The 12,927-nt window shown below is 35.8% G+C and overlaps 1 protein-coding gene across 1 annotated transcript in view; it reads left to right on the top strand.

Annotated features, from left to right (window-relative positions):
• VEGFC (vascular endothelial growth factor C) overlaps positions 1 to 12,725 on the top strand; it is a 68,226-nt gene extending 55,501 nt beyond the window's left edge. The window contains exons 4-7 of the mRNA XM_041480171.1: positions 5,406 to 5,557; positions 8,205 to 8,314; positions 8,548 to 8,878; positions 12,124 to 12,725. Of these exons, the coding sequence (XP_041336105.1) occupies positions 5,406 to 5,557; positions 8,205 to 8,314; positions 8,548 to 8,878; positions 12,124 to 12,238 (708 nt within the window). The 3' untranslated portion in view covers positions 12,239 to 12,725. The remainder of the gene's footprint in view (positions 1 to 5,405; positions 5,558 to 8,204; positions 8,315 to 8,547; positions 8,879 to 12,123) is intronic.
• Positions 12,726 to 12,927: the final 202 nt, after the last annotated feature.

The following is a 12,927-nucleotide window of genomic DNA, read 5'->3' as shown; positions in this document are numbered from 1 at the left end:
TAAATTATGTGACCACAGTTTAACCCATATCAGATGAGAATTAGGAAGAAAAATAGTATAGGATTCAGTATCTTCTGTGGAATTCAGGTACCCCACACATCTGTTTTCACCATAGTTTCTCTTATTTCATGAAAGAAATGAGTACAAATACTTTCTCGTAATTCACCAATTTTTAGCTTTGTTTTTTGTGCAGAAACTCTGTAAGATAACTTCATACAGTTCACCCTCCAGAAAAAAGTACTTAATGGGAAATTAATTTTTTAGCTGGAGTTCTCACTGTGAGGGCAAGCTCTAGCATTGGTCCCAGACATTAAAATATAAAGAAAGATTATATCAGCTTTCATCAAAATTAATTAAAAATAAAAGAACTAAGCAGAGAAATTATTTTTATAGGGGGCAAATCACTGATTTCCTGGAGAATAGACCAGGTCAGATGTTCCCAGATTGCCTAGTGGAACACAGTGGTGGTCCAGAGCAAGGTCAATAGTTTTCTATTCAGGCTGTGTTCCTCCTTTCTAGCTACTTAACTTTATTGAGAGAAAAGTAGAAACATATTCTGCTTTGTTTTAAATACCATTTTTCCCAAAACCTGTTTTTGTAGTTGCTAAGGGATGTTTATACAACCAGGATTGAGATATGAGACAACTTCTTAATTAAGATACAGTGCAAGATCTGTGACAATATTTGAAGACTCCCTAAACTAATTCACAAACTGCAGCTGGTCCTCTCCTGCCTGCAGTAGCCCAGTTTTTAAGTGGTGACTTGTCTAGTAGGGATCTGTGGGAAATGTGACTGGTTGGGTTTTCATTTTGTGGTGTGGTTGTTTGGGATTTTTCTCTGATTTGTTATTAAACAGCTGTTCTCTGTTTCCATGGCACAAATAATTCAACGGTCGTTACAAAGACAGTGGAACTACCTGCTGCAGTTATAGCCTGTCCCTCAGCAGCACTTTTTAATGCCCCACCTACAGGCACTTGCTTATATGTTGAAGGGAAGCATGGGCAGATGTCAAAGAGCTGTTTCATCCCATTCCCCCTCTTGGCTCTCAGGAAGGACATTTTTTTGGCTTCTTTCAGATCACTTGTTGTAAAGGTCCTAAATCATCTTGTTTCATGGTCACAGTTATAGTCCCTCCAGGGAAAACATCTATCCAAGCAGATCAAAATTAGATTTAGAGGAGATTTTCTCACAGGAAACAAGTTAACAGCTTGAAATTGTTTGCCCAGTTCGGGATGTGTGTGGTGTTCTTTTTCACAATTCAGAGATATGCCACAAGAATATTCAGTTGTTTTCGACATTAACATTTCTACCTTTTTCCATGCTTTTTTTTTTTTGTTAGACCAACTCTTTTAGTGATATAGTAGGTGCTTTAAATAGTGGGGGAGACATAAGTTCCAAATTTTTTGTTAATATTTCTGGGAAAAGAAAGGGATTAAAATAGAAAAAGATAGAATAAGGAACTCAAGCATATTAAATAGATATGAATTTATTGCGTCAAATACCTGCTGTTGTATCCCACATAAACCTTGAAATAGTTTTTCAGGAAAGTTCAAGTAAAATAATGACGTTATGCCATTTCTCAAATAGTTCATTTTCATTCTTTTCAATATAGAGATTTTAGTTTTGAAGTCAGTCTTATGTCCTTAGTTTAAAAATCTCTTTAGACACATTGTACTGTGTTACACTGGTTATATTTGGCTGGCCTTACTGACACTTTAGAAAGTGCAAAGATCACAAGTGATGGAAACTTAGACTCAATCAATTTAAGGGAAACTTGCCAAAATAAACTAAAGGCCATCAGAAGAACATGGGGTAGTTAATGTAAATCTTGGGAAAAAAACATACATAAATCCTGTATTTGAAAAGTATCTAGAATGATGGCCTTCCCACACAATAACAGTTTTGATATATTTTAGGAGTCAGTGAGCATATTAAGAATTTTATGTGTGCTGATACAATGGATATTGGCACATATGATAGTGCTGAATAAATTAATTTAACCACTGAAGCAAAGAAATGCTTTGTATAAAAAGCCTCAGTTTTTCTGGTAAGTATGCTGAAGTCCTTCTAGTGTAAAGAAGAAGCCATCAAGGCCATGGATCAAAATTACATGTCTTTTGGGGCTTTGAGTAACCTGCTCTAGTGAAAGGTGAACCTGCCCATGGCAGAGGGGTTCTAATTAGATGATCTATAAGGTCCTTTCCAAACCAAACCATTCTATGAGTCTAAGGATCAGTGAGAAGGAATATATGGAAAATTGCATTCTCAGGAGTTCTGATGTCACTTTTTGTCAACACATTCAAAGATTCCCATCTTCTGTTAGATTTTTTCTTTTTTTCTAAGTTTAAAATCATATTAAGTTCTAGGTTGTGGACAGTACTTGGAAGATAAACCCTAGAAACTGTGTGAAAGACTGGAAGACCTGCCATTTGTCTTTCTGTGATAAAACAGCCTTAGACTGGCTGAATGGCAGGTGCTGAATTCTTATTAAATGCATTTAATTATTAATGGCTTTCAATTGTTCTTCAATTACACAGAGCTTCTGTTAGTATGTGCTGTACTCTGAGATTAACAATGTGTAACTGATTTATGTTTACAATTAGGAGCTTTTCTGGAGGAGGACAGAGCTTTGTGATTATGTGGGGGGTTTTTTTGGGTTTGTTTGTTTGGGGGTTTTTTTTGGTTATATATATTACTCTTATACAATCGCTTATAGCTTCTGTTGTTGCTTTCCACTGGTTTCTTGAAAATTCAGTGTTTGTGGCAAAAAGGTACAGGACAGCATGGGCAAGTTGAGGCTATTTTTGTCTTTTATTTGCTTCTGAATGGAGCAATACTCATAAATTGCTGTTTTATTTATTATAGCTACTAAAATTTTTCAGAGCAATAAAAGCTCTCCACTTTTCAAAGACTTCTCTAACCCCTACTGCTATCAGATCTTGTGTTTTTCTGGGGACTGAAGCTCATTTGTTGTAGTCTTTGGTACTGATTATCTGTCTTTAGGGAGTGGTGCCTGAAGGAAATGTTTTTTCCCTTTAGAGTGAATTAGTCTGTTTATCAAAATTTAAAGTTGGAAAGAAAGAGAAGATCTGGACTTCTGAGAATGCAGTAAATCCAATTTTTTAGAGAGTGGGGGATCAAACAGAAATATAAGCCATTTGGTCTCCAAGAAGAATTACCCATTTGGGCCATGTAGGTAGCAGCAATAGTAGCCACAGCCAACAGTGGTGCCAGAAAAAGAATTGAGAACCAGCCTCGTACATAGATGTTATGAGGCATTTTTCATAGAAATATCCTTTCTATGTATTGACATTTGGTTGGTAAATATTGCCAGACATGCCCTATAGTGACAGCAGATGTTGAGCTTATTGTTCTGTTCGATGAGGAAGGGGAGCGAAAAATAAATTGTAGATGTTATCAAAACCATAAAGCATTGTTTATGGCCAGGTTTTACATAATCTGAAATGTTTTACTTAGATAAAGATTCAAACATAACTGATGCAAGATGTGAGTTTATTCACTTAAATAGTTTCACTGAATAAACAGTAGCAGCTATTGGGTGAGGTAAAATATGTTACTATTTAGAGAATTTATTTGAACAAACTGAAGGTAATTTGAGGAGGTCAAGGAAGCTAGTCTACCCTTATGTTGTTTAATTAGACTTTTTTCTCACTGCACCGTTGAAGTGTTGATGGGAATAATTGTTAGCAATATTCGTCTCCAAACTGATACCTTTCACAGTGGAAGGATAAATGTAAATTAAGATTAATTCACATTCACCATTATTTCCATTACCATGATTGATACATCTCAGCTGTTTTTGTGAAATTTCTCTCAGTGATCTCCTGAAGCTGAATTGGACTGTTGGGCAGGGACCGACCTCTTTTAGGTGCTTTGGAAATGTAGCAGTCGTCCTGTGCTGCCATCTCCAGTGGCCTGTAGTCTGCTATGCTTTGCAGCATGGCAAATTGATCTACTGCAAGAATACAGGAAGAACATGCACTTGTTTTCCAACTGCAGTTAGGTCCATTCACAAACTCATGCTTATTTCACTTTCTAAGATTTATCAGTTCTCTCTGTAGCAGATTTTTATTTCAGCTTCAGAAAAGCGAGGTCATACTGTCATGAGCGAACAGAAAAAACAAGATCTCCTTACATGTGTAATATTGTAATTAAGTTCATTCTCTTTGTTCTGCCCATCAATTCATACATATCTTCTAAGAATCAGCTTTCTAAGCAGGTGAATACATCCCATGATGTAGTTTTTATATTTTGAAGTATTTAAAATTACCAGTATTTTGATTACGTTTGCATGTCATACATGGCGTACTCTAAAGTTACAGATTTTTAAAGAGCATTGCAAACACATCTCAGCCAAAAATTAGTTTTTTTATACAATCTTACCAACTGGAACTGGAATAAAAAACCAATGGCCATTTTTAAAGGTGGTAAAGTCCCCAGAAGATGCAGAAATGTTCTTAAGTGTATTTGGAAGAATGACTGAACACCTAAAAAGCAGCAGTACACTGTTGCCCTTCTTAAACACTATCAAAACCCAGCTTTTAAGACTTCGATGTACTGTATTTGTCCTAACTTTTCAAGAGATTATTGAGACTTGAGTCTTACAGCAAAAACTACTTAATTTGATAAAGTAGATGTCCTGAACTGAAAATTAAAATTAGTTTCTCTGTGTTTCTGTTATCAGTTGTTCAGTTTTGCTACAAGGTATCACTGAAGTTGTCCTCTTTCACCAGTTGAACCACAATTCCCAATGAATTTAAGATTTTGTTAATTCACATACAGATTATTTTATCAGTAGTGGCTATTTTCTAATACTTAAAAAATAGCTCAAGATATATTTATTTCATCAGGATAGGCATATAACTTGCATAGACACAAATACTAAAAATTTTAAAAATGTGGTATGCTGTAGTTCAAACGCTGTTCATCCAGACCTGGAGTGATCAAAGTCCACTATACTGCTGTTTTACGTAAGCTTTTGTAATTGTGCCACTGATGTATTAGGTGATAACTTACTGTTACTTCTTTATATTATTGTTCAGCTTTTCAAAGGACCTTCCAAAGGTTTCATTTTGGATTTTTTAAAAATGCTTCAAATTTGAAGTCATCGCCTCTAGAAAAATGAGTTCTTTGTACATTTTTCTCTTGTATATTAAATGCTGTAGTAAGCAGACTGGCATGTAACAGGGTTTAACACTAAAAATGTTGGTTGTCACATCATGACTATTATATTTATTTTGCACATAATAATTATTTAGCAATATAATGCTGGAAGACAACAAAAAAATCTGAACCTAAGTTCATGATAGGTTTTTCGTATGTCCTTACATTAGTTTTAGCTGGATCTGTATCAGAAGTTTTTTGCTTTGCTTTGCCTTTCGTAGCTGTTTGAGATCACGGTGCCGCTGTCCCACGGCCCCAAGCCCGTCACCGTCAGTTTCGCCAACCACACGTCCTGCCGGTGCATGTCCAAGCTGGATGTGTACAGACAAGTCCACTCCATCATAAGGCGTTCCTTGCCAGCAGCACAAACTCAGTAAGTATGAGGCTTGTCTTGTCTTTCACATTATGAGGAACCCTCTATAATTCAGATTTAATATACTGCTGGGAAGTTTTCACAGTTAGGATAGGCGAGCTATGCATGGCAGTAGCAGAATGCATTCTGCAAGGGAGCTGCAGTTATTTGACACAAAGACAATTTTACTAAATTAACATCACCTTTCTACCCAGTAGATAAAATGGAGCAAGATGATTTAAAACTGAAGAATAATGTATGTGGGATTTGCTTGATGAAAGAGCTACAGCCCAATTGTGACTTTAAAAAAAAAAATCAGCAAAATCAATTTATTTTCAAAAGAAAAGCTAAAAATATCTTTGTAAATAATTGGGAGACAACATTTCTCACTCAATCTGTATTTTGAAATTTTAAATGCCTTTTTTTTTTTTAAAGGATTGTTGTTTAGGGAATCTTTAACTCACAAATCTTTCTTTGCATCTTCACATGCCAGAGGTGCATATAAAAGAGAATGGAAGAGGGAAATAAAGGGTTAATTGGCATTCCTTAGAAGTAGCATATTGATTTTTTTGTGTGTGTGATTTTGAATGAAAAATGTCACAGAACAATCTGGCACCAGAAATCTGATTTTAAGTTATTAAAACACTTGAAGTTTTACTTCCTTAATTTAGAGGTTTGAGTGATGATTTTATGATGTAGAAATATTTAGAAGGTCAAAAACACATAACAAACTAACAATTGCTTTGAGGAAGAGTCAGTAACTAGAAGCCAAACCGGAATGCATTGACATTTTTAATAAGGTGAGTGAGTAGAACAGATTTCTCAGAGGTGTTAAGCATTTTCCTCAGTGGTTTCAATCTGCTTAAGTCTGGATGTTTTCTGACACATTCCTAAACATATTATAGATTATATTCTATTTGAGTTTAATTTATTTAATTTGTTCATCAAAACATGGATCATAAACAGTAGCTTGGAAATAAATCTTATAATAATTAGTTTAATCACTTAATTAACATTATTTAAAAAAAAAAAAAAACAAACAACCCAAGAGTCAGTAAGTCAAAATATGTTGGCTCTCTCCAGCTTCCCAGTGTTTCTAAGTTAAGAGCAGTTTTAATGATCAGTGCAAGAGTTTATTCTAGCCAGGAAACAGCTATGTGTAGTTGAGGGCGGTGAGAGTACAGATACCAGATTTGGACCTGCACTCACAGGAAGCTGTCCCGTGGCTGAGGAATCATGCTTCAACAGAGTAAGACAACATAGTACTAGATCAGAATATATAAAGGTCTTCTCTACTGTTACTTAATGTATTTAAGTTTGTAATCTGTGGCTTTGTGCAATAAAACAGGCAGGAGAGTTTGATATTTTTTTGTTTTGTTTGGTTTAATTTGATTGGTTTGGTTTGGGTTTTTTTAACAGAATACAATAATATATCTCTAGATAATCCATACTATTTCTCAGGTGGAATTGGAAGGCAGGCTGAAGGAAATGTATGCCAAGTGAGGCAGCAAGAGGGAGATCATTATTGGGATGAAATCAGGAAATGCTAGTTTTATCAAACTAGTGAGGTGAAGCAGGGTGATGTTAAAACACAGCAGTCTTCACAAGTGGAGTGATTTAGCGTGTTGAAGGGGAGCGGTCTACGTTAATGATGATCACAGAAGAATATCCCAGCACCTGCATTTTTGAATGTGTGAGTAATGGTGCTCAGGGGAATGAAAAGTGCATCAAATGTGTAATATAGGTGTTGTCTTAAAAGATTAGTAGGATTTTAGAAATACTACAGAAACAATGAATAAATTACACAGCCCGGATACATGAAGTTAGGCTTGACTTGTTCAAAGATGTAATGTCAGCTGTGGTGATAAAGAAATTGCAAGCAAGGAAGATGAGATAATACACATAAATATTCTATCAGTGATTCACCAGACAGCTCAGTTCACTCATTATTTAAAAAGGCAACAGCTGCTGTTTGGATTTTTTGCTTTCTTTGGTACCACTACCTTGGCTGCAAACTGTAGCAGGAAAAGAGGACTAAAGTGTTAACTTGTTTATTGGCTTTATTTTTAAAATGAAGAGGCATCGCTGCTGGAAGTCTAATTATTTAGGTGGCAGAAGGCTGGCCAGAATGAGTGACTGATGAGAAAGTGTTAGCTAATGGCACATAACTTTCACATAAGCAGAACGGAATCTGATAAACTGATTTTATTTTTTTAAGTTTTGCCTACAGAGTTCATTCTGAAACTATTATTGCTGTCTTTTGACATCTTAAATTTGAAAACATTTTTGTACTTCAAAAAACTACATGGAAAATGATGTCTGTTGCCTTGCAGTATTTTGCATGCAAAAGAATATTTATACTCATCTATATGAGGCTTATATTCTAGGTCTGTTTCAAAACAATATCAGCAAAGTACAAATACTTCTAGAAGTTGAGACTAAAACTTGAAATATGAGAAGGTTTCTTCAACAAATGGTTGAAAATCTCTGTAGTGGGGAGAATCTTTAGTAACAGATTTGACAGGAATAAAAAATAAAATTATCAATGAGCTGACACTCTTAGAAATATATTTGCAATGGTGAGAAATTAAAGCAATCAACAGCTAAAATAGTTTTTTTCTCCTTGAGTTCTTATGGTAGTAAATCAACAGCATTTTTAATTTCACAGGTGTCATGTGGCAAACAAGACCTGTCCGAAAAATCATGTTTGGAATAATCAAATTTGCAGATGTTTGTCACAGCATGATTTTGGTTTCTCTTCTCACCTTGGAGATTCTGGTAAGCATTTTCCCTTAAAGCATCAAATGTTGTTCTAAAGATGAGAAGTTGGAGTTATTATTTGTATCTTTTTCTGTATCGTTGCTACTACTGGTTGTTGCCTGTCTTTTGACATATTCTTGTTTTTGAAACACCATAAAAGGTATGGAATTGCTTATTTCTTCACATAAAAATAGGTGAGAGAGTAGACAGAAAATTATGGTACTAGTGGGATTTCTCTGCTGCTTTTCTAGACACATCTGAAGGATTCCATATCTGTGGACCGAACAAGGAGCTGGATGAAGAAACCTGCCAGTGTGTCTGCAAAGGAGGCGTGCGGCCCTCGAGCTGTGGACCTCACAAAGAATTAGACAGATCATCGTGTCAGTGCATGTGCAAAAACAAACTTATCCCTGCATCCTGCGGGCCCAACAAGGAATTTGATGAAGAAAAGTGCCAGTGTGTATGTAAAAAGACCTGTCCTAGACATCAGCCGCTAAATCCTGCAAAATGCATCTGTGAATGTATAGAATCTCCCAATAAATGCTTCTTGAAAGGAAAAAGGTTCCACCACCAGACATGCAGGTAAAACAACAGTTTTTATTTCTTTTATGAAGTTCAAGGCTTAAAATAGAGAAGTCAGGCAGTGAAGAAGCTAAGAAATGCCATCATAAATATCCGATGTTGATTTTAATATCTCTCTTGATTTAAAGACTTAGTATTTGAGGGAAGAAATTAAGTTCAGCCTTTTTCTGTTGTGTTGTGGTTGAATATGATAAAGTTTGAATCATTTTCTCACTTCCAAGGACAGTATGATATAGGATGCTTTTAACTTTTTTCTAAGCTGTTTTTCTTTTGTCTTTGAGTGCAGAAAGAAAGATTTATATATGTTGTTACTTTATACTTCTAGAACCAATAGTCCTGTAGATGTTAGCACTGTTAGAGGGGACAATCTCTCCTCCTTAAGAAAAGACTTCGATTTCTCACATTTTGGCTCTGTCCAGCACAAGCTGTCTCTAAAAGGAATAAAAATCCTGCAACATCCTTTTTATCTCTGAAAGATCCCTTGCTCATTTAAAACAGCATAAATTATACCATTTAATTTATATAATAAAAATATAAAATATATTAATGATACAAATTTATTAAAAATAAATAAAAGTACTACTCTATTTAGCTTTGTGCTAGACGTGTGAGCCCTAGACATAAGCATAATCCTATAGTCATGTCCTAGACAGCTCCCTGTCCTACAAGTAGTGCTTGTAGCTTCTGGTTTTGAAGCACTAATATTTTTATGCACTATAGCTAAAATGCCTCTGCCTCTAGTGTTACACTCTGCTTCAGATGAAAAAATAGAAAATCATCTAAAAAGTACAGGATAGGAAGGGGAAAAAAAGCTCTTTGCTTTTTAAGGTGATTATGCTGTTTATCAGCCCAAGAAGTAGCATTTCCTCTTGTTTCATCTATGGAGTTATTAGAGTACCCACAGTGACAATCTGAGCATTCTGCACAGCAAAAAATCACAATTATTGACCATAAAGAGACAGTTGCTGCTGCTTTGCCCTGCACTATGAATAGTGACTAAACATCTGTCTTAGCTCCAGTGTGCTCAGATTGTCCTCATTGAAACAGACCTCTGTCACATGAAACCACTCCGTAAACAGCATTCAGACCAAATCTCTTGAAAGACCTGCTCTATTGTTCAGCAGTTTCCTAAGGAAACAACATTTATGTAGTTACAATGACTCTACTGCTATTCACCCCGTGCTACCACCTCTAAAATTTATTTTGGTCAGTTTTGGCTGGGCCAGATAACTAGGAACTTCATCTGTTAAGCACTTTAGAGGAGGAGAGGGGCTTTCTTGCTCTGTTGAAATGTCCCAAATAAGGATAAGACTGAAGTAACCTGACCTTGACTGCTGCTAGACACAAACTCACATGGGAGAGGTGCTATATAGCACTCCCAGCTGCAAGTTGAAGTTCACAAGGAGGCATGAATCCTAAACTAAGTGAGCTCCTCATGCTTAATGTTTTCATGAGTGCTTTTCAGAGTGTACAGTCATAGGTGTGTGGAAGAGTTTGGCTTTGCCTCTTTTTCTTCTTATTTCATTTTGCTGTCATTCAGTACATGAAATGGTCTGAACTTTCATGCCAGAGACAGCAAAAAGGTGAGTTCAGTGTTTCATCCACTGCATCTCTGTGGAGTACCTTTTTCCCAGAACAGACCTACTGCTGGTGCCCTATTCACTTAGAAAATTAGATCCTTCCACAAACCTTTTCATTGCCTTTTACCACTGTTTCCAAACTTTTGGGGGAATAGATCACAGTAGGGGTTTGAGAGATTCCCATGAGCTGCTACACGGATTTCCAATCTCTATTAAGTGGCACAAAATAATGTTACTCCCTTAATTACAAAGACCACAGTGGTGAACTAATCTGTGATAAATGACATTGAAAACACTGAACATGATGTGACTAGTTAATAAATGTCCCATTTGCACTCTTCCTCATTCCTTATCACTTTCCTCATAGCCAGATTCATTGGTTGAACCGGATGGTGTGAATTAATGTAACTGTAGTGCAGACCTCATATCACAAACAAATTATTGCAAAGTAGTAACTTAGCATCCAAAACAAGCACACAACATACTAACTTATTTGCAGCAACAATAAGAGTAGCCACAAGCCTGAAACAAGAATTACCTAGGGAAGAGGAGAGTGACATTGCACAATTTAGTGTGCTGTATATATGCAAGTAAGAGTTATCATAATAGATCATAATATCAGTGTTTCACAAACAGGCACGCATTATTTAAATACAAGTTTTAAGTATAACTGTGCTGAAATTCGAGACATATACTTTTGTCTTTTGACTCATTGCCAGTGTCTGAAAAAATCACAGACTTGTACTTTGTCTCTATTATACACCAGAAAGTATTTAGCATTGTTATTGTAAGGTTATTTTGGGTCAAGTTCTTGTTTTAATAGAAAAATTAAATAGGAAAAGGAAGGGTTCAGGGACAACCAGAGATATTATCTTTGTATAAGTTCTATTTTTCAGTCAAGGAGCTGGTGAGGAAAACTTCTGCTGCTGCATAGGAAGATGTGATTTGTGGTTCAATGCTGTATTTCTTTTAAACTTATTTTAATTGGGTAGACACTAATTCTGTTCTTTCTCCATTAAGACTTATCAGAAACATGACAACTAGGCTCTGATTTTTCTTCAGAATACACATAGATGCAGTATGAATACAGATATATTCCCACTGGCTCAGAGGCTGGCTGTGGGAATTTGCGTCTTGAAAGGAAGTATGTTCTCATTTTCAAGATCAGAGTCACAGTGTAACACATGTAGACAAACCTCTCTCAGGCTTATTGAAGTAGTCAATAAGATGGAAAACAGTCCTGGGTAGGAAGGTGAGAGATTTGGTTATCACCTGATTCTGGATTACCACCTCCAATTTGCAGCATGCAGTAGGTTACAACAAACCAATCTGAGTACAGAAATATATCCTATTTTCAAACTAAAACTTCAAAAAATAGTACTCAAGATTAGCATGCAACTACAACCAGCAGTGTGATAAAAAACATCCATATGTATCTGTTGCAATAGAATAATTTCAGTATCATTCATTATTGTTTCATTGTCTTTTGTGAAGAATAGTTCAACTAAAATTGTTGCAAGAACAAAAAAAACTTAAAATGTATGTATTTGCAGGAATTAAATATTCCGTTGAGAAATGGCAGTGTGAAGGCACACAGTTTTCTGCTCCAGTTAACCATAAATGATAGTGTTATATTAATGCCCACTTTTTTTCCCCTTTCTTCAGTTGTTACAGACCTCCGTGTACAGTGCGGACGAAACGCTGCGACGCTGGGTTTTACTTCAGTGAAGAAGTGTGCCGCTGTGTACCTACATATTGGAAAAGACCACTTATGAATTAGTCAAGAGAGCACTACTTGCTACGTTGGTGTACATTTTTCTATTAGAACAAAAGAACAACAGAAACTTTGCTAATATTTGGAATTAAATGTTCACCAGAGACCCTGTGGGGCTTTCAGAGACAGACTTGTGCTTTTCTCAAGACATGGAAAGCAAATGTAGAAAACAACTGGGGTTCACGTTTTGTAAAGAACTCAGTAAGGACTTGTTTTCTGTCAATGACCAAATGCCTAGGTTCTCCTTCTTGTGATTTTTTTTTTTTAAGAGATAATGACTATATAATTTATTTCCACTAAAACCATCATGCAGCATTTCTGTTTATAGCAGTAACAATTGTTAAAGCTCACTGTGATCAATATTTTTATATCATGCAAAGTATGTTTAAAATAAAATGGAAATCGTATTATATAATGGTGAGAATGTTTAATCATCTGCCTAAAAAGGAACTCAGCTTCAGCTCTATTTTCTGGATTCTTAACAGGGAAAGAAGCAATAAGGAGAAAGCGCTTTTATGAAGGAAGGCTGCAGACATTTTCTTGTACCTGTTGTGTTTGTCATTTGGAATGGTTGTACTGAGGGCTTTTTGAGCCAGTGGTATTTCTGTCTCTAGAATGAAAGTAGCAAGGAAGGCACAATTAATAACAAGAGAACGCTGGAGATTCTGTACGTTGCCCAAGTATAAGGACGGTGT

The sequence above is a fragment of the Pyrgilauda ruficollis genome, unplaced genomic scaffold (genome assembly GCF_017590135.1).
Source record: "Pyrgilauda ruficollis isolate IOZ18807 unplaced genomic scaffold, ASM1759013v1 scaffold5, whole genome shotgun sequence".
Lineage (NCBI taxonomy): Eukaryota > Metazoa > Chordata > Aves > Passeriformes > Passeridae > Pyrgilauda > Pyrgilauda ruficollis.
Note: the sequence above shows the minus strand (reverse complement) of the source record. Positions and strands in the feature narration are given on the sequence as shown.